Below are 21,500 nucleotides of genomic sequence, written 5' to 3' on the forward strand. Positions count from 1 at the left end.
AAAGTTTTATTTCAAAAATTCCCTAAATGTACTTGAAATTCTAAGCGCTATGTAATCGAAGTGCAAAAATGTTCAGCACGTGCACGCGAGAACGGCCTGCTTTGAGGCTGCCATGCCAAACGGGCTGCGTCCTGCTCGCAGAAGAGATTCAATCGCGGGAGACTTCAACGTTAACGAGGCAACGAACCCGTTTCTGATTTATTTGATGAAAAACGGTTTTCGGCATTCGGATATGTTCGATTCAAATGAAACAAAGAGAGTTCTTAATTTTCACACCAATATGTTTAATTTCATCATCATTTCACCTTCGTTTGTCTCTCTATCTTTTTTGATATACTCAACTTCTGCTGTTCCACGTCGGACAAAAAATGTTTTTTTCTTATGTACGTGTTTGTTTCTGTTCGTGATATTTGCTTCGATTTTGATTTCGTAATTGATTAAATTTCCTATGTTTTTTTTTTCTTTAGCAAGTGTGACTTTTCTTTTCTGCGCGTGTGTGTGTGTTTGTGTATATATAAATAAGAGCATTGTTGCTTTGCTGCTTTTACTGTGATGCATTTTTTTTAAACCTCTTCAAATTTCGTCTCTTACTGGTTACTTTTTCCTTTTTGTTGCAAAAATTGAAACTATTTAACAGTAATTGATTTGTTTTTAATTTAATTAATTTTCGTTTGCTTTGCGACTTGTTACTTTTAATTCTCGTTTTTTTTTTGTTCGAGCAGACTGAGAGTGGGGTGGTGGCTGGTGTGAGTAGTGGACACAAAACTAAACTGGCTTCTCTACATAATAAAACGCTAGAGCGGATAAATTTGTACTAATCAAAATATATATTTGTTTCTTACAGCGTAAAACTAAGTACCATTGCAGATTTGTTTTCGTTTCTTTATACAAAAAGAGATCATTTCGTTCACTGGTTCAAGAGAGGAGGGGGTCAAATGGAAGGTGAATTTTAAGTTGAGATTCGATTTTCTATTTTGGCAATTCTAACTGAGAAAAATAGTCAAATGAGCGTAGTTGGATGTGTAAAGGAGAGTTCGTATACAAATTTTGCTGCGTGTTTTTTTAGAATGAATGTTTTCTCTCGCTCTCCTTCTCTTTTGTTTATTGATGCTGATTTTTTGCAATAACTATTCTTGTAATAAATTTGATTACTGACACATGTAGATATGACTGATGAAATGTTCGTTTTTTTAAGTTGGTTGTTTTCTTTCTGTGTTTAGCAGGATATGTATTTTACTATGTTTTTTTTTTTACGTTATTTCGTTGATTTTTTGGTTGGAAAAATTCCCAAAATTTTTAACTACCAAGCATCTTACAATTAATTTTTTGATAACTTTTTTATTTGCTTTTTACAAAGTGTACAATTTACAGTCATTTTTTTTAACTGCAAAGGGTTGTGATTTTTTTATTGCACTTAGAACACAAAATAAATGTTTAAATAAATAGATGAGCTTATTAGGGGAAGGAAAAATGTGTGCTTTTTTTTGCGATGTTAATGTACAGGAACAAGGAACGGACTTTTTTTTCTCGAGGATGGGGAAAGATTCTAACAAACAACAAACAATCTGGGGTCGGGGTGTTCTTTTTCCTCTCTTGCTTTACTTGGACGTCGTGGTGGCCGCCGCCAGCGGACTTGGGGTGTAGCCCTGGGACCCGCAGGTGGTCATAGAGTACGGACTGAAACCACTGCCTCCACTCATTAGTCCGTTGATTCCTGAAAATCAAAATTGATAAAAAGAAGTTTATTAAATTGTTCAAATAAATGATTTGTAGAATTTCTCATTATCTGTAATTTTCAAATTTAAAATAAAAATACTAACAGTAAAGATTGGGCTTCCTCAAACTATTTTCTAAGCTTAAACCGCAGTCGCTACAGAGGACGCCGTGGACGAGGCGTGCCAGAACTGGTGGGAACCGGTGGCGGCGGCAGCGGCCGCGGCCGTGTACCCGGCGTGCGACGGAACCAGCTGCGAGTGCCACAGGTTGGCCGACGAAGTGACTGGTGGTGGTGTACGTTGAGGGGATAGAGAAAAGGTGGGTATTTTAGAGCGATGAACGACACGAAACGACACACACACACAAACACATTTAAGGGAAAAATGTCGACGGCCACATGCAGTACTAACGACAGCGTGTTCATCGATTTAAAGTTACGGGATAGTTTTGAATTTTGAGAATTTAATTGGTTTGATAGAAATGGTCCGAAAGTGAGGGAAGTTTTGAAATTTCGAAGAATCGATCTGTGGCGACTGGGTTCGTTGAAGATCTGTTTTTTTTACCAATCTTTAGTGTTAGTATTGCATGTGTTAATCGATTACTAGGTTAAGTACGAGCACTTATGGTTTTATTTGTGGGATTTAAAAAAAAACTAAAGATTACATTGAAGCACGCATCACTGGATTTTTTCCGCTGTATGTTATCATCACTAACATAATTTGTGAAAAACGAAATTAAAGAAAAACATATCTTGACCTTGTCTTTAATATAACAGAATGTTGAACAAACTTGAGTTTTAAAGACAAATAATGTTTTAGGAATAATAAGTTTTGTATTTTTTTTCATAAATTAATAGTTCTGAAGTCCTTTCAATAATGATAATACTATAATCATAGTGAATAAATTGGATACTATAAAGGGTTTTTTAAAAAGAAGGACTACTAAAAAACTATCGGAAATTAATTAAAATTATATAAATGAAATCAAACGCTTCAAAAAATAAACTTAGCGCAACCTCATTTATGTTTCCACTAAATTTAAGATTTATGAATTTAGCCATTTCCAAATGTTAGTTGTAGTTTTATAATTCTAAAAATACAGTTTGGTTATCTTCTGATGTTATTATTAAAAAAATCACGAGGGTTAATTAATTTGAAAAGTCTGTAAGGGGCCATCTATAAACGATTTTTTTTGGAAATCTCAATCCCCTCCTCGTTCCTCCCCTGATAGACAATGGAATATACAAAAAAATGTTTTGGTATGGAGCGTGGACAATCGCCAACCAGCCCTCGCTAAAGTGTTCACGTGGTTTATGGATGCCCCGATTAAAGGTCAGATAAACAATTTTAAAGAATAGTAAAGAATTTGTTGAGAATTTTCTAAGCCCTTATTTTATTATTCAAAGGTGTACTCAATAGACATTTGCTTTAATTTGAAAAGAAATATTTTAAAAAATACCTAGGAAAGGTCTTTTAGAAAATAAGGCCATGAATTCAAAAGGGGAAAAATTCTTTAAAAACTGGGATGTGTGAAAAATAGTTCTATAAAAATTTGGGAAATATTCTTAAATTGTAACTTTTTGTGTGAATATTCCTGGTCAAAACATAGAACTTGCTAAAGACACCAAACCGATCAGCAAATAAGAAAGATACAGACAAAAACCCTAAATTTCAAATTTCGAAAGCATCAAAGTAATTTGGAAAATACCCTAAAAAATTAACAGAGTTATGGCAAAATCAAACTTCTGTTAGTTTAACCAAGAAAAAAAAAATTTTCATGTATTTTTCTAGAGTTATTTTTCTGAGAATTATTGAGAAAATACGTTTGGTAATTTTCAAGGCAATAAACCATTCAAATTTGAATAAAATGGGGTCGCAGAATTCAAATTTTATTTTAAAAGTAGTTATTGCGAGTATCAAATATTTTGGATTTTTTTTATTCATTTGAAAAGTATTACTTTTTTTTATACTGAAATTTTCATAAAAGTACGTTTTTCGATAATAGTACAAAACTACGTATTCTTGAAAAATTACCAGGCATTTTTATTATTTAAATATGAGTATCAAATGATTGAGAGTTTTCCATACAATTCAATTATAAAGATTCTTTTGCTAAAAATATTCAAAATTGTCAAAAAAAAACTACAAAATTTCAAAATAAATAATTTTTTTTAGTTTATGCAATATGGGTTTACTTGATAGTGATTTTCATACCTTCCGAAAATAATAATTCTTTTTTTTTCATACTTTAAATTTTCAAAAAACTACGTATTTTTGAAAAAATACGCAAAATTTTTGTTTTTGCAATATGGGTATCAAATGATTGGGAGTTTTGCATAAATTTCGATGGTAATAATGATATTTTTTAACAATCTGTATTTTCACAAAACTACGATTTTTTTCGAAAAAAGTACTAAAGTTATTTTTTTTTATCCAATGATCGGGATTTTTCATACTTTTTGAAAGAAATACTTATTTTTTTGAAAATACTCAAATTTTACAGAAACTACGAATATTTGAAAAAATATTCAGCAGTTTAATTATTTCTTTATTCAATGGGTGAGAGTTTTTCATACATTTCGATAGTAATAATTCTTTTTTTGAAAATAGTCCAAATTTTCACAAAACTACGATTAAGTGCAAAATATTATGGTTAACCAATATGAGTATGAAATGATCGTTATTTTGCATACCTTTTGAAAATAATTATATTCTTTTCTTAAATACTCTAAATTTTCACAAAACTACGTATTTTTGATCATAGGTATCAAATGATTGAGAGTTTTTCAAACATTTCGATAGCAATAATTCTTTTTTAAAAATATTAAAAAAGACGTGACAAAACTACGAATTTTCGGAAAAGTATTTTTTTGCACTATGAGTATCGAGTAATTGTAATTTTTCATATCTTTCTAAAATAATATTTTTTTGAAATGTCCGTTTAGAAACTGTTTGTTTTTCGAAAAAAAAAAAAACCTCTACATTTTACTTATTTCAATGTGAGTATCAAATGATCGGGAGTTTTTTAAACAATTCAATAGTAATAGTTCTTACATTTACATTCTCAAATTTAGGCCGTTGCAAATATTTTTTGAAGTTTATGTGCCTCGACTCTGACCCATGTCGAGGGGGGACAAAAAAATAAAAAAGTAAAAAATTGAAATTACGAGCCATGGTTTCATCATTTTAATGAAAAAAAGTGTTTTAAAATGCATTATACACCTGTCCAGTTGTTTTGCCATCATTAGTTACAAAAATATCTAAGGCCGTTGCAAATATTTTTCAAAGTTTATGTCGCCCCCCTTCAAAGTTGGCCTGAATAATCAGAGGGCAAAAATTTTTTTTTTCGAAAAGCTTCAAAATTTTAATGAAAATTAAAGTTTAATCAACTGAAAACCAGTTAAAATGCATTTTCCCGCCTTTATAATCATATTTAGCATGTTTGAACTTCTTTGAAAACATTTTAAATTTTCATGAAATACCATTGTACAGTCCCATGAAATGTTTTTTTTTTGCGAAAACAAAATCCGTCAATATCTCGATATTTTCAAAACTAATGATTGGAAAGCAACTGTATGCCTGTAAAATGCATTTTAAAACACTTTTTTCATCCAAATGTTAAAACCTAGGTTTGTAATTTCAATTTTTATATTTTTTTTTGCGACGAGGGTCATAAACTTCAAAAAATATTTGCAACGGCCTAAGTATTGACGAAAATTTTATTTTATGTGAAACATAAAATCGAAACTTCATAAAAATTCAAGACATTTTTAAAAGAGCCCAAACATGCTAAATATGATTATCAATGCAGAAATATTTTCATGGAAATTTTAAAGTTTTTCGGAAAAATATTTTTTTGTCCCCTGATTTTTCGGACTAATTTTCAAAAGTACGTAAAATTTTATTTTTTGCAATATGGGTTTCAAATGATCGGGAACGTTTTTCATAAAAATTTTAAGTAGTGTAGTAAAATTTTTAGTATGTAAAAATAATAATAAGTCCACACTATTTTTTGGCCGAAAATTAACCAAACCAAATTTTGTTGATTGGAAAATCTTCAGGAAGCCAAAGTCTTACATGAAAAAAATAGCAGTTATTGATATTGAATTCTTGACTTTTTGCCTTTCTTACTAAAGAAAGGTATAGGTTTTACTTTAAGCCAGGACGTCATTTTCATCTTCGTAAATATGTCGATTCTGCATGAATTTTAAACGGAAAAATCGTCAAAAAATCACACTGCATCGATTTTCGACGCTCTATCGATTCACCTTGACAGAACTCGTCTATCTCGAATCCTCGAATTTTGAGAAAATAAATTCCGTGGAGGTCAAGTGATGTTCGTATGTGGTAAAATTTTGCAAAATTTTGTGTCGCGCCGTTCTCAGCTCCCATAAATCCGATTTCGATTCTTCTGAGTGCAGATGAAAGCTAGTGTGCTGAACCTGGGCGAGTTGCCACGCAAATTTCGAAATATCCATCTGTTTTCGGATGCGGCCAGACTTTTCAACAAAATACACAGTTTTCAAATGAAAATATGGTAATTTTTTTTCATTTTCATATTTTTTATTTATCTCAAAAATTGCATTTTTCGAGTTCTACAACCTCCCAAATTTTCATCCAGATCCATAATCTGGTTCTGGAGTTAGAGCCGTTTGATTAACCTACCAAAAGAAAAAAAATCCCTAAAAAAAGGTAAAAGCCCACCTGGTGACCTTCGCCAACATTTTTCATTTCTGATTTTATTCAAAATTTCTTGCTACATTCATAGTACAGACCATGAGTGAGCATCTGAAACAAATTCGACATCGATCGGCAATCAATTTTTAGAACGATTTACTTTTTGCCTTTCTTACTAAAGAAAGGTATAGGTTTTACTTTAAGCCAGGACGTCATTTTCATCTTCGTAAATATGTCGATTCTGCATGAATTTTAAACGGAAAAATCGTCAAAAAATCACACTGCATCGATTTTCGACGCTTCGTCGCCATGTCGACAAGTTGTCAAGTTGAGCTTCGAATACTGGCGCGAGAATGCTGGCGCATATATTTGCTGGCTCGACTTATACTCGTTTGTAGTAGCTTGTCTACCGATGTTTTCTACAACATGTAAGATATCGTAGCTTTTCGGTTTCTTTTGCCCTGTCCGTTTTTACATATCTGTCCAATGTTTATTTAAAAACTTTTGTGACATAGGACATTCATCCGGCTACAATCAATTTGTTTCCCGTGCGCTCCTAAAAACGCCTAAATGTATACTTCATTTGTCGTAAGTTTATCTAACAGGGTTCATTGGATTCCAATAGGAGCTTTCCAAGCTTTCATCGTTTATATCGTTTTCAATGTTTTCAATGCTGGCGACGCCAATGGCTTTCTACCTAAGGTTCTCGCGATTGAGTGTGTAGTGGTGCGGTTGTTGAAAATAGCTATCTCTGACTCTGTCACTTTCTTAGAAGCTTCTTAGGCTAGCTTCCCTGCACCGTGCGGCACACGCGGTTCACCGAAGCTAAAAAACCAAAACCGCGGTGTGCATTGTCACTGGCGCATGGGAAGCTTGCTATGGTCGCGTTTGTCATAAACGCTTGTTTGATTACAAACGTACAAGCATATTGTACGATTGAATTAATTCTTTTGGTGAAAATTGCGTTTTTTATTTCTTTTGGAAATCATATCATTTATAATACTTTGCTTTCATCATAAGACTTTCTTTTGTGCTGACGTTATAAATAAACAAAGTCGATGTTATGAATTGAAAAAGTTCTACCATTGTTATATTCTTTAGTAAGAAAGGCTCTATCTCACCCCAGGTGGGATTAAATCGGGTTTTTTTGATAAGGTCCTATAAACAAATGTAAACATTGAGTGTATCCCGCTTACTCCGATGGACTTTGACATAAGGTGTGAAAGGGATACACTCAATGTTTACATTTGTTTATAGGACCTTATCAAAAAAAAGTCAAGAATTGAACTTGAAATGATAATCTGTGATTAATTGATGAATGTTTAAAAAAAATTGCGATGCGTGTTGGACATTGAATCTTCAAAAAACTTTTTTTTTTAATTTTGGCAAAATCCCACAAATATGACAAATATTAACACATAGATTTTTCCAAAATGTTAAACATTTATAAACTTGCTACTCACTCGACGAAGAGTTGAAGACACTGGCCGGCGAGGACGTGAGCCCGCTCATGTTGGACGCGGTCGCGTACCCGTTGCTGCTGCCGTACGACCCACCGCCGGACGAGTGCGGCGTCGACGCACTGCTGCAGTACCCTCCCCGGGGACTCACGCTGCTACTTTGGGCCCGGGTGTACTCGTCGGCTGATTTTTAAATTAAAAGTTAATGTTAGTTCGGTCAATTTCGTCAAAATTTGTTGTGTTATTAGTACCTTCCGCCCACTGGCCCGTGCCGTCCTGGACGCTGACCGCCAGCTGGCCACTGTACGAGTTGAAGCCGGAGGAACCGTTCGGCGATCGGGGCATCGAGTAGAGCGCCTCGGCCAGGTCGGCGGCCCGCTTCAGGATGATCTCCTTCGGGAGCTTGTCCGGATCGCCCGGATGTCGCGGGATTAGCTTCTGGAGTCGCTGGAAACCGTAGTCGATGGTGGGTTCACTTAGAGCTGTGGAGGGAAGAAGCGGTCAAAATCTGGCCGAGTTTCGGGAAGTTTACTGGGAGAAACTTGGACGTGTGGAACTTACAGACATAGACAAACCGGCCCGGCGATCCCTTGCAGAACTGTTTGCTCTTGTAAGACAGCGTGACCTCGACCACGCCGGGTATGTGCCGCGGCGGCGTTTGGACCCGTATCGCGTGCGATGTTATCAACTGTAATGACGGAAAGGAAAATGGGTTAGAAATTCCAGGGAAATCTTCTTTAAAAAAAACAAATTTGTAAAATGTTGGTAGCATTTAGTTTAACCCCGCGTTTGACAGATTTAGCAGTGTCAACTTTGCGGCATCAATGTTTACAATGTTAAAGGTAAGCAACTGTCAAACGTAGGAATTGAACTGAAATTGAACTAGCAATAGCCTTACCTCACTCCACACCAGCATCGTCCCGAAGACCACCTGTAGCCCGTCGAAGAAGTTGTCGCCGACGATGATGACCTGCGCGCCGCCCGTGGTCCAGCCTTCGCTCGGCGAGATCGCCTTGATGCAGGGCGTTGCCATGGGTAGCGGGGGATAGATGCCTGCAAAACCAGAACCAGAACCAAAGTCAGACAAAAAACGGAACAAGGATTTATTTTCTGCTTCGAGCTTCCTGCGGTGATGGTTGACATAATCCGATTATAGGAATCATAGCTACGACCGCAGCAACAGCAGCACCAGACACATCGAGAGTCATTGAGCCGTAGACCTACAGCGTACGAACCGCTCAATTTGAGGGCTCTATTAGTGGGGACTTAATACGAGGACGTGCCTTAAAGTCAATTTTGTAGCATAAAAAACTGTAATGGAATTCCGCGCTTGAAACTGATTCGAATTAAAAATTCAACCACGTGTTGATTCCGCTAACCGCGGCGAGATGGCGCCGCGATATGACGCCGCAAACTATGCTACCGGAAGAACGCGGTTGTATGATAGAGTTCTACCTCATGCATACATGCAGGCGTGAAATGTTTTGTAGAACGACACGCTCGCGCCTGTGGTGAAAATTTAATTGAGTGAGAACACACGATACGTTTGCGGGACGATGTGAAGTTTTAAATTGGAGAATTGCGATGAAAAAGGTAGAAAATTGCTTTTGGCACATTTTTTGGTTTGAAATTGAGAGATTTAGCGATGTGTTAGAATTAATCGCTTTATCAGAGATTTAGCTTGCAGTTTTGGTTCAATTTCAATATTGAAAATTGATGATTAATCTCAAAAACTTGCCCATTCAACCGACAAAGACATCATTTGCAAGAAAACGATTCGCTCTATTGACTTTTTCAAGTGCAGTCAGCGTGCAAATATTGCACTTTTGATTTATCCCTGCAATTCAACATCTTTTTAATGAGCTCCCACTCGTTCGCTTTTGCAACTTCTTTTTCGTGCTCTACCCATTTGCTCGATGTGTCTGCTGGGACTGCCGCGCCACTCTTCTTCCTTACTATCTCCCATAGTACGAACGACGATAAACGCTTCGCTTCCGACCGGAAAAGTTTCCACACAAATACTCCGCTTTTCCGCCCGGAACCGCGGTCTCTTCGTTTCTGGGCCAATCAAGAAAGAAAGAAAGAAAAAACTAAAGCTCACACGCTCACACCGCTGATTTGTTTCTACACAATCAGTTTTGATTTGGGCGATTTTGGTTGAATTTGGTTTGAGCAACCCTGCGTTTGACAGCTGCTTACCTTTAGCAGTGTCAACTTTGCTGCGTCCAATGTTTACATCGCTGAAGGTAAGCAACTGTCAAAACGTCAACCAAAATCGAAATCAAAGTGCTACTAGTTTAACGCTAATGCAAGTATAGAGAAAGAAAAGGGTGAATTTTGAAACCGACCGTCGTACGTACTGTCCGGGGCCAGCGGATGGCCCGAGATTGCCAACGGAGAACTTCCCGTACCTTCGGGATCGAGCCGTTTCGCCCGGCGGCCGTGCTTGCTGTTGTTGTGCACGAACATGTTGTCCGAGATGGCGAGCAGCGGGCCGTCCACCGAGACCTGGGTCGCTATCACTACCTGCAATATATGGGGAAGAGTAGGGGGAAAGCGGGTTTGGGAGGGGGTTGAGAAAGTAGGAGCGAAAAGAGAGAGAAGAATATAATTAATTGAATCGACGGTGGATTAAGAGCAGAGCTCAATGAGGAGGAGGACGACGCGGCAAAGAAGAACCCAAAAGATGGAGAATCGACGACATTGGTGTTGGTGGAGTGGGAGAAACAAGCTTTTAATTTATGGTCTACATGTAAAACCAACCGAGCGAACGATCGGTCCGAAGAAGGTAGACAAACAAGAGTAGAGTCTGGTCCGCAAAGAGAGTGAGACGGAGCAAAGATGGAGGAATTTATTGCCATCGTTATTAAGCCGGTTTGAAGTGGCGGCGGCACGAGTGTAAAGTAGGCGGTGACGTTTCTACTTTTCAGTCCTTCATCAGCTAAATTTACCGACTTCTAGTAAAAACACAGCCAACTTAACCAGTTGCCGTGCGGTCTATTTTAGGTCGCGTTTGTGGAAATTTATTGCATGTTCCAAATAAAAACTGTTAACTCTGCAAGTTCCCGACTCCCGTGCACTTTTAATTTATGTCGCTTGTCTTTTGCCTCCTCCGTTCTCCGTATTGGTTGGTTCTTCTTTGATGTTGATTCAGTCGCCAACGGAGGCGAACACGAGCGAAAGGAGTGGGTAAACATTTTTAACAAATTACCCACCGCCACTAAATGGGAGTCAGCTTACCCCCTTCCCGCAGTAAAAAAGATGGCGATTAATACTCACTTGAAATCGTCGCATGTCGCGCGGATTGCCGGCATTCTTTAAGCAGTTCTGGTTACACTTGAGGAAAAATTTAAGGAAAAATCTGAAACGAGACAGAGCGGAGAGAGGAAGAATGTAAACAAACGAGCCAGAAATCAGCGGTGGTTAAACTTTACGAGCTCGCTCGGTCGCTCTCGAGGGTATTGTAAAAAATGTCATCGCGCGCACATGTAATACCACGGTGGTGCGCTAAAGTTCCTGTGATTCTACACCCCTTTTAGAGCAGAACAACTCTATCCCCACGTAGACCATTAAGGTGTATCTTTACAACGGGTCTGTGGTAGTTGCACCCGAGAGTGAGTGAATAGATCAAAGCGTGCGGTGAGCGCGCCGTATTGCACCCACTGGGGCGCGCACAGTTTGACAATTAGGATGTAAACAAAGCAGCGGTGATGGCGGTGCGGTTTGGTAAGTGGAATCATTTCAAGCTTTCAAGAAATATGATCACAATTCATCGGCGTGTGCTGCACCGTGCCAACAGTCCCACTGGGAGGCGCTATTACCGGAGCACCGGGTTACGCAAATTCCGAACGCATCATCGTCGGAAAATAGAACAGCAGCTGAGAAACGCCGGCAAAATCGTAACAGATTTTTTACCATTCAATCACCACCACCCCGCCCGTTCGACGGTACAAGTGGAACCTGATTACGGCGTAGCATAAACAGAAAGCCCACTTTTCAACCCTCGCGGCTACTGGTGGTGCCGGTGCTAATGATTGATGGTCCTTCGGAATCGCACCCCCTAGGATAGTGATACTTCCTCCCGGAACCCCTCGCCAGTTTGCCAAAAAAAGAGTGCCTCGCCGAACCTGTTATTCATATCAACTCAATTACGAGTTCCTTTGTAAATATTTTATTATTTCTGTACTGTTTTTATTTATTAATAACTTCTGGTCGTTTTCTCGTTGGTCCACCAAATTTTGGAAGACACCAGCATCCGGCACCCATTCGGTAACCCGCTGAGTGTCTATTTAATATGTGATTTGGCCGGAGGCAAACATCTGTTGGATTTCTGCTGGGCGAAAGTGAAACTAAATCCTAACCACATATGCACTAGGCGGAACTGCTCGGAGTGGGTGAAGCGATCCTCGATGTCCTGGGGTGAGTGAAGTGTGTTTTTTTTTGCGGGACTGAAGTGTTTACTCTCGAGGAGTTGCATCAGTACCACCCGCCGAGGGGTATTTGTTATGAATAGGGGAAATAATTAGTTTAGCACTTGTCCGCTGCAGTTGCAGGGAGTGATGCTAATTTCTGGAACGAGGCGCAAGCGCCAGGTATCGGATTTCGGCGAACAGATGAGCGTTTTTGCTGAAGAGGATGCGCTCTCGAAACTGGGGTAATCTGGAGAGCTCATCTGTCGCGGTTGGATTAGGTTTCAGTTGAGGTCGTTGAGGTTAGGTTCGCTGAAGGTCAGTCGCAGGGGTAGCTGTCAGATTTTCAACGGTTTATCCCAAGATGCTCAGGGTCGAGGTTTTCACAAATTACGTCAAGATTTGAGTTATGCTCTTCGCTGTTGGAAACCTGAGAGTCAGTCGTTAAACTCGCATCTGTAAGACATCCAGCAATTACCTCGCACCTTAACAGTTTAATTATGCTCGTAGTATAAATAAACAAGGTGACATTTCAAGAGCCAATAAATAAGCTCACTTCTCGCCGCGTGAAACTAATCGCGCCAATAAATTACGCCGGGGACGCCGTAACAAAAAAGAAACGGAAGGAAATATGCTCCGAAAATTAACATATTTATTTCGTGTCATACCGGGCTCGGAAATCATCATGATGGGCCTCCTTCTGAGCGCGCCGTAATTGAAGGGACTTCTCAATTACTTGCGTGTGTTTGTTTTTTTTTCCTACGTCGAGGGCTCGAAACAACGGGGGATTCTTTTTTAATGTACCAAACGAGGGTCCTGCTCGCTCACAACAGGTCATGTTTTCCAACTGTCGGCGCTTAATGTACGTTACATGTATGAAAGAAACGAGAAAAAAAGTATCAAATATATCACACGACTTGCCCAAGTCGGACCAGAAATGTAGGGATGCTGCCGGTATAACACGCAGGTCGTTCCCTCCCTAACACGATAATACAGTCCACCACTTTTACGTTTTCCCCCTTTTACAGAAAAGAATACCAGAACCATTACACAAAAGTGGACCTTCTTGAGCGATTCGCACACAAAACAACCGGCAGGACGAAATTTGAATAATGGCCCTCTAGCCAGAAGTGGCCCCTCGAGCAACCCTAACCGCACTTACTTTCTGTGACGGATAGCTCTCACAAATCACGTTGGGTTCCGCGAAACCAAAAATTTGGTACTAATTTGTCGCCGTTGTCTTCTGCAGGAAAGACGAACCCCGAAACATGTCCAAATATTGAACATTCCGAGAATTGTTGACGCCTGCAACCGAAAATGCAACATCTTCACGCAGCGTCAAACACGTGGTCTTCCCAAGGGTCAGAGTAGGCTGCTTCCCGAAACGCAAGACTCGTAAACACCGTTTATGTTTGGGTACAAATTAGGGGCGTCTTATTACAGAAGAACGTGTAAAAGGAAAAAAAGTGGCGTCAACAGAAAGATGGTTCTTGAGGTTAGCTTCCGCTACCGCGATCCCGCCACTGACAGCTTGATGAAGTGTGAAATTGCGTAAACACTTCCGGTTTACGCGCGAAGCGCGATGATTTTTAGTACAGTTTTTAGTACTCGGTACTTGAGCATTTTAAGGATTTTTAAGGACCACTTCTCGCCCTAACCTGTCGAGCGTGCCGGGATTATTTTTTCGAGTGGCTTGTGGGATGATGCAAAATTAACTGACATACTGTCTAGTGTGGTGCAGTTTGTCGGATTGTCACAAACGAAGCGGCTGAAGAGGGTTGCGTGATTGTGATTAATCGCTCAATTTGAAATGAGATATGATTAATGGGAGACGGGCACTTGATCGAGTAAATTGTGTCATATGGTGTAAATTTGTTGATAAAACTTGAGTTTGAAATAATAAATGAAGCTTGAATTAAACTAAATTTGAAGGCTACGTGGTTTATGCACGATCCCAAACTGGCAATAAAAAATATTAAAATTATGTGCAATTTTGATACAGTAGGGTATTTTAACCATTAGTGGACCCCCTAGTAGAGCCGAAGCACATTTGTTACAAATTTTCAATATTTTAAGCACTTTTTCATAACCCTTTGTACAAAATAATGGAATCTGGAGTGTTTTGAACAATTTTGAGTATTTGTTTCATCAGTTTTTTTGTTTTTGAGCAGAAAAATATCCATTTGAAAAAAAAGTTTTTTTGCCTGTTATGGACCCCCTTTTCCTATAGTGGACCCGGGTCCATAATCCGATTGTGGACCCGGGTCCACTATAGGCAAACTGTTATTTTATACCAAATTTAACCGATATTTGATGTTTTGATGTATGGTGTAGGTCTAATGATAGATATAATGAATAAAAGATGGATTATGCTCACTTTTCATCATGAACAAATATGTTTTGTTAACAAATTTGGCTTTAAACAACAAAAAAACCTAACAGACATTTAAACACATTTATTTCCGGAAAAGATGAGAGAAGCGTTTCAAAACCACTGTAAACATACCAATAATTAAAAAAGTAATTTTGATGCAATTTTTTTCATATTAATTACATAAATGATTGACCGAAACTAAACAATAGATTTGTTTACAGTTGCTGATAAAGTCACGCATGTTTATTTAAAAATAATGTTTTGTTATTGATTTATTATTATAAAATATCATTTCAAACTGCAACTATGATGCTTCAGTTAAGTACCATTAACTAAAGTTTTGATTAATTATATTTTTTTTCGGCTTCAGCATATTTGGTACTTTTAACATGAAAACAGCTATATTTATACTCATAATTGAAAAAAATATGCGTTTAGGTTGATTACAACAAGCATTTATTGTTTTTTAAGAGAAACTTTTGCTTAAATACAGAGTTTTCTTTATTTTTGTAAGTTAAATTAACAGGGGTCCACTTTTGGAAAAGTTTGGATTTTCTTTGTCCTATATTGGACCCCCCTAATTTTTGCTCGAAAATGAGCAGTTCTTCGCTTTATTTTAGTAAAGTTCCTTAAACTTACATTATTTCGACCTGCTGAAGTTGAATAATCAGTCAAAAAATGATGGGATAGTTAATTCAATCATAAAATATAAATGCAGTTTTGTTGTGAAAATGATAGTGGCCATGGCTGATTTCAGATGTCGAACTCAAAACATTTATTTTGGCTGAAAGGACACGTCAATGTCAGCCAACATTGTTTTGAATGATGCTGAACATGCCAAATAAAAGATTTGTAAACAAAAACACGCTAGAAATTGTGATTTTATTGAATTTTTCATCAAATACCCTTCAGAGGGTCCACTATAGGAAAGGGGTCCACTAATGGATAACGTACCCTATGTTTTCTGAAGGTGAATAAAAATGTGTATGTTTAAAAACTCTGCCATCGCGTCTTTTTCACGCAATTTCGATACGTCATCACGCGCTGCATTTCCCATTTTCCAATTTCCTCCAAAACGAGAAGGAAAAATCATCCCATACAAACGCTCCATAGATTCGCACCGATTTTCCCCCAATTCATTTTCCCAAAAAACCGCTCGCCCGTTTGTTGTTGTTTTGAACTCATATGATTTTCCGGCCTGCTTTTCCGCATTTGTATTAGTCCTTCCTGCCTGAGCTAGTGTTGGTGTCGGTCCTCGCCAGACAAACGCACTTTTCATCCTGATGATGATGCTGGTGTATCAAGGGATCCCTTCCCTTGCCCATTCGGTGGCCATTCTCCAGGGAGTCGGGGCCTTCTCCGTCGTCGTCGGCGTTGTCACGGGGGGAGAGTTTTCTTTGTCAGAGTTTTCTTTTTCTTCACACCGTCGTCGTTGAAGTCGTCGTCCTTCTCAGAGGGGTTGGTTGGCGGAAGTTATTGTAGGAGATTATTGCTGTCGTTGTTAAGTGTTACACGCTTGTTCTCAACCCTTACACCAGCTTGTGTCGTCAAGGGTTTATGCCGTGGGTGTGTGGAGGGGGAGTGGATGGAAATCAGAAATGGAAATAAATGTATCCGACTTGATACGTGTTCGACATTCGGAAAATGGTGGATGGATGCAGATTTTTTGGCATGGCGACCGAAATTTGACGGGAGAAGAGGCTTGCAGATTGGAATGGCCTCTCTTGGAAAGGGGAAAGGATTTGTTTTTTGCTGAATTTGTTATTTTTTGCCCTTTTTTTGGAAACGATGGGTGATTTTTTGAATGCGATAACGTATAATTTTTTTTCTTTATTACGGTAAGAATCACTTGAAAACGTTGATGGAAAGGAATTTATACAATGTATAGAATTCTTTCCTTAAGCTTAGCTGAGTTGGTCTTGACCTAAAGTTGTTTCAAACTTGTATTTAGCTCACCTTAAAGTTGATTCTGGTATATACTTCAGTTTCGTAAAGGTATGATAGATTTGGGTTATCTAAACACACTCCTATGGAGCACTTCTGTTCGAGCAGTTTTTGCTTTTTTCTACAATGTATTCCTTATGTGAGAACTGTCAGTTCTACCACTCGAATCCGGTCGTCCATTGACAGAACTGAATTTAATTTCTTTTAAAATAATAAAGTTGTAAATTTCAGGTATAAATGCTATGATTCATGCCAAGAAACCAGGCGCCTCCATGGTTTTATTCTGAGATAGAGTAAAGCAATGGAGGCGCTTGGTATATTAGAGAGATTTCATATAATTTGTACCCGAAATTTACAACTTTACTATTTTGCAAGAAATTCTCTAAAATTCAAATATGTCGATTGGAGCGTGTTCAGGGAGCCCAAATCTATCTAATCTTGACGAAACTGAAGCGTTTACTGACATCAACTTAAACAATTCGATACAAATTTAAGATGACTTTATATAAATATCGTAAAGACTTGAAGTTAGTTATTACACGGGTCCCCCACAGACCGTTATTATGAAAAAAAAATTTCCACCCAAACCAATGATTGGACATGGTTTCTGGGACCATTCTGCACCTCTGGGCCGAGTTTCAAAATATTTGCCGGCAGAAATTTCGAATACGGTCAGTTTAAGTATTTTAAGTAGAAATTAAGGAGAAATCACATGTGAAATGCGTAGGAAATGATCAAAATTTCAATATTTCAACACCAAAACATTACTGGTCATGGTTTTAAATTGTATTAACATGTAGCAGAATGATATAAAAACGATTCACAGCTCTAACTTAGCCGGATTAAGCCTAAGTGAAGTGACTTAAGTATATTATTTACAAGTTTATACCTTAATATTTAAAAACACTCCTACATCAAAGAATTTTAAGTCAAGGAAAACTTGATTGCACAAAAATTACTTAAAATGGGGTGACTTTGAGCCAAGGGGTGACATTGTACCAAAATTTAAGATTTTATAATAGCCAGATAGCTTAACAACAAGCTTGATAAGCTTGAATTGCAAAGTATAATCGTTGCAAATATTGTTCTTATGTTGTCCTCTGCCATAAAAAGTTCAATAAGTACGCAACACTAAAAAATAGATAAAGCTTTAGTTTCATAAGCCTTACCGTTTGACCCCAACAAGAGTTTTGGGACACAAGTCATATTGAAAACCTACATCACCTGTACATAATTGTACTTGACTATACCGGGTTCGGTGGTAGAGTGTTAAACGTGGTTGCCTCTCACCCCAGTTAGGCTGGTAATGTTGTAGAGCGAACAATTTGATTTGATTTGACATTTAACTGTACTATTTTCATGTTTTAATAAGATATGCCAAGCTTGTTAAAAGATTGATTGTGTTTTCACATTGGGCAGAAGTAGGATTTGTTTTGTTGAATACATTATAAGTGAACGTTCTTGATGATCAACAATATGTTCTATTGAATTCTAATTATTAGTTAATTAATGTTGAAATAATTTAATCAATTATAAAATGTTATTTTATGACGATAACAGAAATATTGGAAAATAATTGGTTGGTTTGAAAAATTAATCCTGTGGAACGTTGTGTCATTAAACTTTTGCTAAGTATAATCATTACACAGGACAACAAAAATATATGAGCTAAATGATAGCTGGGTTACTCTCCGGATTTCATTCGTAAGGTTGAAATTTATAAGCGATTTAAAACAAAATAGACCAATTTTATTCTAATTGAGCAATTCTCTGAGATTTCGGTCATTCGATTTTTTCTGTATTTTTTAATCCGGCTGAAACTTTTTTGGTGCCTTTGGTATGCCCAAAGAAGCCATTTTGTATCATTAGTTTGTCCATAGAATTTTCCATACAAATTTGGCAGCTGTCCATACAAAAATGATATGTGAAAATACAAAAATCTGTATCTTTTGAAGGAATTTTTGATCGATTTGGTGTCTTCGGCAAAGTTGTAGGTATGGATATGGACTACACTGAAAAAATGATACACGGTAAAAAAATAATTGGTGATTTTTAATTTCACTTTTTGTCACTAAAACTTGATTTGCAAAAAAACACTATTTTTATTTTTTTTATTTTTTGATATGTTTTAGAGGACATAAAATGCCAACTTTTCAGAAATTTCCAGAATGGGCAAAAAATCTTTGACCGAGTTATGATTTTTTGAATCAATACAATTTTTTTCAAAAAATCGAAATATTAGTCGCAAAAATTTTTCAACTTTATTTTTCGATGTAAAATCGAATTTGCAATCAAAAAGTACTTTAGTGATTTTTTGATAAAGTGCACCGTTTTCAAGTTATAACCAATTTTAGGTAACTTTTTTAAAAATAGTCGCAGTTTTTCATTTTTTTAAATTAGTGCCCATGTTTGCCCATCTTTGAAAAAAATATTTTTGAAAAGCTGAGAAAATTCTCTATATTTTGCTTTATTGAACTTTGTCGATACGACCCATAGTTGCTGAGATATTGCCATGCAAAGGTTAAAAAACAGGAAAATTGATGTTTTCTAAGTCTCACCCAAATAACCCACCATTTTCTAATGTCGATATCTCAGCAACTATAGGTCCGATTTACAATGTTAAAACATGAAACATTCGTGAAATTTTCCGATCTTTTCGAAAAAAATATTTTCAAAAAAATTTAAATCAAGACTAACATTTCAAATGGGCGTAACATTGAATGTTTAGCCCGTTTGAAATGTTATTCTTGATTTTAATTTTTTGAATATATTTTTTTCGAAAAGATCGGAAAATTTCACGAATGTTTCATGTTTTAACATTGTAAATCGGACCTATAGTTGCTGAGATATCGACATTAGAAAATGGTGGGTTATTTGGGTGAGACTTAGAAAACATCAATTTTCCTGTTTTTAACCTTTGCAATATCTCAGCAACTATGGGTCGTATCGACAAAGTTCAATAAAGCAAAATATAGAGAATTTTCTCAGCTTTTCAAAATATTTTTCAAAGATGGGCAAACATGGGCACTAATTTAAAAATGAAAACTGCGACTATTTTTAAAAAGTTACCTAAAATTGGTTATAACTTGAAAACGGTGCACTTTATCAAAAATCACTAAAGTACTTTTGATTGCAATTCGATTTTACATCGAAAAATTGTTGAAAAATTTTTGCGACTAATATTTCGATTTTGAAAAATTGTATTGATTCAAAAATCATAACTCGGTCAAAGATTTTTGCCCATTCTGGAAATTTCTGAAAAGTTGGCATTTTATGTCCTCTAAAACATATCAAAAAATAAAAAAATAAAAATAGTGTTTTTTTGCAAATCAAGTTTTAGTGACAAAAAGTGAAATTAAAAATCACCAATTTTTTTACCGTGTATCATTTTTTTCAGTGTAGTCCATATCCATACCTACAACTTTGCCGAAGACACCAAATCGATCAAAAATTCCTTCAAAAGATACAGATTTTTGTTTTTCACATATCATTTTTGTATGGACAGCTGCCAAATTTGTATGGAAAATTCTATGGACAAACTAATGATACAAAATGGCTTCTTTGGGCATACCAAAGGCACCAAAAAAGTTTCAGCCGGATTAAAAAATACAAAAATTAAAATTAAAGAAAAAAGACCGATTCCGTAGAGAACTGCTCAATTGCAATGTCACAAACTTGCCACGTCACAAAATTTGTTTCCCTAATATTTTGATTGTTTTATTTGATTTCAGTAGGAATTGATTCAGAACTGAAAAATGTGAGCATAATTTTCAAATTTGAAGATTCCAGGAGATTTTTAATTTATTGTAATTAATTTAATTTTAAATCAACACGCTTTATTCAAACTGAATAAGCAGATTTACGTAGCAATATCATCAAATTGCTTTGGGGGAACAGGGACCATTCATAAACCACGTGGACACTTTAGGGGGTTATGGCGATTGTCCACGATCCATACAAAACAATTTTTTTGTATGGACAATTGTCCACGAGGGGGTTGAGATTCCCAAAAAGTGTCCACGTGGTTTATGTATGGTCCCACATAAATAAACCAAATTAATCCGTCTACAAATAAATAAATTAACATCAAATTCAAGCTTATCAAAGCAATCTTTATGCGTTTATTGGTACAATGTCACCCCTTGGCTCAAAGTCACCCAATTTTAAGTTATTTTTGTGCAATCTAGTTTTCCTTGACTTAAAATTCTTTGATGTAGGAGTGTTTTTAAATATTAAGGTATAAACTTGTAAATAATATACTTAAGTCACTTCACTTAGGCTTAATCCGGCTAAGTCAGAGCTGTGAATCGTTTTTATATCATTCTGCTACATGTTAATACAATTTAAAACCATGACCAGTAATGTTTTGGAGTTGAAACATTGAAATTTTGATCATTTCCTACGCATTTCACATGTGATTTCTCCTTAATTTCTACTTAAAATACTAAAACTGACCGTATTTGAAATTTCTGCCGGCAAATATTTTGAAACTCGGCCCAGAGGTGCAGAATGGTCCCAAGAACCATGTCCAATCATTGGTTTGGGTGGAATTTTTTTTTTTCATAATAACGGTCTGTGGGGGACCCGTGAATTATTTTTACGGTTGGACATTTCAGTCTGTTTTTTCGGATAAGGAGAACTCAAAAGAATGCATCCACGCCGTGAAAAATTACCCTTTCTAGCGGAAGGACATTAATCGTCCCTGCACATCCGGGGTGACAATCGTCGTTGTCATCGTCCTCGGATGCACTTTTTTTCGTCGTCGCGAATACATTTGTCTTTTCCAGTGCACCATTGCAGCGGCAGTGCAGCCAGCTTAATCGTCACTAATTAATTCGAACGGCGAAATGGCTCGATTCCGCGAACCGTTCAATCTGGTCGATGTTTTCCCATTTATTGTCGCGCTGGTGGAAATCAAACA

At 36.9% G+C, this 21,500-nt stretch overlaps 1 protein-coding gene across 1 annotated transcript in view; it reads right to left on the minus strand.

Annotated features, from left to right (window-relative positions):
• Nucleotides 1-1,008: 1,008 nt before the first annotated feature.
• LOC6042374 (transcription factor collier) overlaps nucleotides 1,009-21,500 on the minus strand; it is a 75,864-nt gene continuing 55,372 nt past the window's right edge. The window contains exons 7-13 of the mRNA XM_038257492.1: nucleotides 11,132-11,213; nucleotides 10,201-10,378; nucleotides 8,751-8,905; nucleotides 8,414-8,540; nucleotides 8,104-8,334; nucleotides 7,856-8,035; nucleotides 1,009-1,714 (exon numbers count right to left, since the gene is read on the minus strand). Coding sequence (XP_038113420.1) covers nucleotides 1,599-1,714; nucleotides 7,856-8,035; nucleotides 8,104-8,334; nucleotides 8,414-8,540; nucleotides 8,751-8,905; nucleotides 10,201-10,378; nucleotides 11,132-11,213 — 1,069 coding nt within the window. The 3' untranslated portion in view covers nucleotides 1,009-1,598. The remainder of the gene's footprint in view (nucleotides 1,715-7,855; nucleotides 8,036-8,103; nucleotides 8,335-8,413; nucleotides 8,541-8,750; nucleotides 8,906-10,200; nucleotides 10,379-11,131; nucleotides 11,214-21,500) is intronic.

This window comes from Culex quinquefasciatus, chromosome 2 (assembly GCF_015732765.1).
Source record: "Culex quinquefasciatus strain JHB chromosome 2, VPISU_Cqui_1.0_pri_paternal, whole genome shotgun sequence".
Lineage (NCBI taxonomy): Eukaryota > Metazoa > Arthropoda > Insecta > Diptera > Culicidae > Culex > Culex quinquefasciatus.